At 41.8% G+C, this 5,237-nt stretch overlaps 1 protein-coding gene across 1 annotated transcript; it reads right to left on the minus strand.

The window, feature by feature from the left end:
• Window positions 1–259: 259 nt before the first annotated feature.
• On the minus strand, window positions 260–4,152 carry LOC101283483 (eukaryotic translation initiation factor 4B-like). Its single transcript, XM_033418118.2, is given in 1 exon segment — window positions 260–4,152. A coding segment is annotated over 1 exon segment (1,836 nt). The 5' UTR covers window positions 4,126–4,152; the 3' UTR covers window positions 260–2,289.
• Between the last annotated feature and the right edge of the window lie 1,085 nt (window positions 4,153–5,237).

Consider the following 5,237-nt stretch of genomic DNA (forward strand, 5'->3'; position numbering starts at 1 on the left):
GCTCTTCTATCTAATCTGAAAATATCAGTCTTCTTAAAAAATTTTATTGGAGTATAGTTGATTTACAATGTTGTGCTACTTTCTGCTGTATAGCACAGTTAATCAGTTATTCATATACATGTATCCACTCTTTTTTAGACTCTTTTCCCATATAACTCATTACAGAGTTGAAAAATCAGTCTTTTAATTGGTATGTATTCATTTTCTATCCTTGCCATAACAAGCTACCACAAATATAGCTACTTAAGACAAAACCACCTTTTATTTTATTTTTTTTGAACTTTAAAGATCAGATTTATTTGGAGAAAACAAAAAACCCCACAACCTAAAGGATGGGATTTTACATCTCAAGACATCTCCCAGGTAATAAGTCTACAGATTACAAATCATTTTCATAGAAGATATTTTTGTACAAATTTTACATGTAGTGAGGAGCGGGTCATAAATTCCTGTTTGTTTTAACAGGGTGGCACGGTAGAGGAATGGGGGAAAAAACAGCTTTTTTGGACACATCTATTTGGAAGCAGACATGAAGAGGGCAAACCCTACTTTTTCATCATCTATAGCAAATGGTTAAAAAAAAACACCCTCTCAACCTTGGGTATCTCTAAAAGCCACTTCCTAGCTACTACCCACTCCAAACCAATTATTTAAAGTTACTTCACTTGGTATGTTTTCTATGTCCACTGGGTAAATGATTCATTATGCTCACTGCTGCAGCACTCATAAACCAACACCCCTGCATGGCTGTAAAGGGTCTAACTTAGGACTGATGCGAGAAGAGACCAAGATGTCTTTTCTCTGCAGGTACCAATATTGCCTGTAAGGACACCATCTGTTGAGCTGACAGTACCAAGGTGCACATAAAAGCAGGCAAGTAAAGCTACTGTGTTGCAAGAGAAGCCAGGACCTTGTGAAATTGTTCTCCTCCATTATCATTTATTCTCTCAAGGGGATGCTAAAAAAACAGAACCAAAAAAACCACACATTGGTCTAAGCCACATTATAAATCCAAACATTGGTGTGAGATTTCACTTGGAGAGAAGGAAACTTTTGTTTTTTAAAAAGCCCCTCAAACCCCAATCAAGGTTGTAAGAAAGCCTCCCAATTTAACCACCCTCGCTCACCACCTAAGACTAGTAATTCTAAAGTTTTCTGAGGTGTAAAAGGGGTCAAAGCAGCAGGAGCACGAATGGCTAGAGGGAAGGAGTGTCAAAGCATGAAGGAGGCAAGATTTGCTTGAGAAAAAGCAGTGATGACTCCTCATTGGACAGCTCCCAGGGGCTCTAGAGAATGCTTAGGAGGTCAAGTATGTGACTTAAGTAGAAGCTGCCTGTAGGAAGGTTAACAGGAAAGAGTAGCATGATGAACATAAGATGATGACAAGAGTCTAAATTTTTAAAGCTTCAAGATTTCAACAGAATGTGGATATATTTGAACTTTCAGAAGGGATAGTGTTTAAGAAAGGGTGAAACCAGGACACATAAAAGACCTGGGAATTCCCACAACCCTTAAGTGCTTCCTGCTCCAGGAGGTAAACGACTATGTGTTTACTGGAGGTGATAGCATTTTCCCTGTTACTGGTGCAAAATAATTTATCAAATCCCCAAGCTTCTTTTCAAACCACGATTTCCCCATTTACTTTGGTCACCAAACAGTCCTATTCTTCAGTGGCCTGTAGACTCACTCCCACCTACCCCCATGGGGGGCACAAATGAAGGAACTCCCCCTTAGGCTGGCCCCAGTAACTCAGAATTAAATAAGAGGTGGGGCTGGCAGCCTCCTGGAGACTAAAACAACATCAGAGACTAAACCTACCTTGCTAAGAATGGAGAATTTATTCAGATATTGTTTGCTAATTCATGTATGCCACAACAGGATAAGAATTAAAGGTAGAAACCTCACACTCTTCCTTATACCTGCCTACTGCCCAACTAGATTCCAGACACTGCATCACTATCACTGCCATCTTGCTAAACGGAGGCCCCTAGGCACTAATCACACAGGCAACTGCACATGTCATAAAAATGCACCACAACTTTAAACTTACAGCATTAAAAGCTGTACGTCTCTCTCTGGCTACATTGGTGATTCTCCAGTTAGTTCAATATTTTAAAGGCTGAAGAAGCATGCAAAAGAATTTCATTTTGTTTCTTTTTTTAAAAAAAAGTTAAGAAAGGTATCCAGGAGATGGTGAGTGTTATTTTGTCTTGTCTGGATAGAGGTTTGACTTGCTCTCGAATGTTCCAGGGTGGTGAGAGACTAGGAGAAAGCACAGAATTCAGAGGTCTATTTGGTGTAATCTTCTCCCTCATTTTCATCTTCACCATCAACGGCAAGAGCAGCATACTTGCTTGCAGAACTGAACTTAGAGGCTGGATTTTCTTCCGCTTTCTTTGTCTCAGGTGCAGATCCGGAGTCTTGATCCTTTTTGCCATCTTTCCTATCTGACTCCTTCCAGTGGTCTTTGTTCCCTCCATCTCCTGGACCACGGCTGGAATTTCCACTTTGGCCTTTTGGGGCACTCAGCCCATCTACTTTATTTTCATCTTTCCTTACTGGTCCTTCCTCAGATGGTTGAGCTGGAATTACTTTCCCTCCACCACTTGTAGGGAACTGATGCTCTGTGTCTGAGTTCTGAGATTGAGCAGGAGGGTTAGAACTTCGCTTCACCCAAGCATTCTCCTTTGGTGGAGGGGCTGGCATTACCTTTAGAGGCTGTTCAGGTTTGGGAGGCTTAGAAGTTGGAGACTGACAGTCTTCCTCTTTATTGGGTGTTTCATTTTCTAGAGACTTCTCACTCTCTCTCCTTCGTGCATTTCTGCTAGATGTGGCTGAGGTCCCCATTTGTGATGACTCACTTCCTGTCCTCGATCGTTCCCGTTCCTGAGTTTCTTCACTTCACCAGCTTGGGTGTTTCTCCCGAGGCCATCGTTCTAGTTTTGGCTCATCCAGCTGACTCTGCAGTTTCTCCGGTTCCTTCTGTAGCCACTCTTATACTTCTCGTTCTCTAGCAGCTGTGTCAACAGGCTTTGCCCCTCCAAAGATAGAGGCTGCTCGACTGGACCGGGACGTGCTAGCAGCGGAATCATTTTCCTCAGGAGTACTCTGAGGCTTTAGGTTCAGTTTGGGTCTTTGGCGGGGACTTCTATCATCAGGCCTATAATCATCCCGAGAGTAATCGTCTCTGGAGCTCCATGACCGGTCATCTCGTCTGTCATATCTGTCTTCATAGTGGTCCCCGCCTCCTCTGTAGTCGTCCTCCCTATGGTACCCACTACCAAATGCTCTTCTGCCACTGCCTATCCTGGAATCGTAGCCTCTATCATAGTCTCTGCTGCCTCGGTCATCATAGCGATCTCGGCCCCCGTAGAGATCCATGTCCCGGCATGGGCCATCACGGTAACTGTCCTGATACCCATCATGATATCGGTCTGAATCATAATGATCTGGATACTTGTCTCCAAAGCTATCATCACCTCTTCTAGGTGGGTAGTCATCAAAGCTGTCTGTAACAGGATGGGCCCTCCAGTCAGTATCTGTTTTGTCAGAATCCCGATTTCTATCTCGGCCAAAAGAACGATCATCCCTGTCTTTATCCTGTGCTTGATCAGCAACGTCCACTCTAATTCTCCTGTTACCTAGAGACTCTTCATTGAGGCTCAGGGCACTGAACAAGGAATCCAGGTCCTCAAACTCAGCATAACCAAAACCTTTCAACCTCTCAGGATTGCTGGGTTCACGTGGTAAACGCACTGCACTGATATTTAATCCTTTAAAGAATTCCTTAATGGAGTCTTCTGTCACATCATAGGGCAGGTTCCCTAGAAAAGCAGTGTAGGGTGGTGATTTGGGAAGACGGCTCTGGTCGATATTGGGTTCCTGAGCAGCCTGTGGAGCAGTGGGCAGGATGGAATGGTCAATTGGAGGTGCCCTATACACGTCATCATCATTACTATGCCAAGTGGTTGAAACATCTCCTTCTAGGTCATCTGTTTCATCAGCCCAGCTGACTGGTTTGGGGACATAGGTGCTTCCTCCACCAGTCCCTCCATCCTCAGCCAGGAAGTCTGTTAGGGAGATAGTCTTCCCCTTCTTATTCTTCTTTTTTGCTGAGGCCGCCATGTTGGGAGAGGGAGAGAGAACACAAAAGAAAACCACCTTTTATGACATTCCTGGAAGTGAAACAGCCAGGTGGTCTCAAGTAGGTTCTCTGCTTAGGATCTCACAAGTATGAAATAAATATGTTTGACAGTCTGAGCTCTTATTTGGGGGCTATAGGATGAATTCAATTCCAGGCTCATTTCGGTTGTTGGCAAAATTCATTTTATTCAGCAAGTTGACTGCAAGATGACTGAAGTTCCCATTTAACTACTGACTGTTGGCCTGGGATCACTCTTAGCTTCTAGAGACTAGGTACTTTCCTTGGCTCATGACCCTCTAAATCTTCAAAGCCAAAAATTGGGTGATGAATCCTTCTTATGCTTTGAATCTCTCTGACTACTTCTTCTACTGCATCTCTCTACTTTTAAGGGCTTGTGAGATTACTAAATGAAAGAGGTCATACACCAAAACCTACATATTGCATAATTTTATTTCTATGACATTATGTGTAAGGTGAAAGTATAGGGAGAGAAAACATATGAGTGGTTGCCATGAATTTTGGATGAAGATAAGGGCTGATTACAAAGGGATACACAAGATAATATTTTAGATGGTATAACTGTTCTATATGGTACTGTGCTTGTGGTTATATGATTATTCATGAAAATTAAAAATCTTTCATCTAGATGAAGGAAGAATCCAGAATGGAATACCAGCTATGAAATGAATCTAACTGTATTACAAATATATTACATGGCCTCATTGAAGGGTATGAAAAAGAAAAGAACTGACCTAAGTAATGTTCAAAAACAGCGTTTTTGCTACATACATTACTATATGAGTTTAAGGCATGCAGCATAATGATGTGACATATATATTGTGAAATGATAAACACAATAAATTAAGTTTGTTCCATGATCTATAGCTACAAAAAATAAAAATTTTTTCCCTTGTGATGAGAACACTTAGGATTTACTCTATTAACAACTTTCATATATATTATAAAACAGTGTTAACTAGTCATCATGTTGTATGTTATATTCCTGGTACTGCTTTACCTTATAATTGGAAGTATGTACCTTTTGACAACTCGCACACAATTCCTTCTCCCCCTAAACCCTGCATTTGGTAAA

This window comes from Orcinus orca, chromosome X (genome assembly GCF_937001465.1).
Source record: "Orcinus orca chromosome X, mOrcOrc1.1, whole genome shotgun sequence".
In the NCBI taxonomy this organism is placed as follows: Eukaryota; Metazoa; Chordata; class Mammalia; order Artiodactyla; family Delphinidae; genus Orcinus; species Orcinus orca.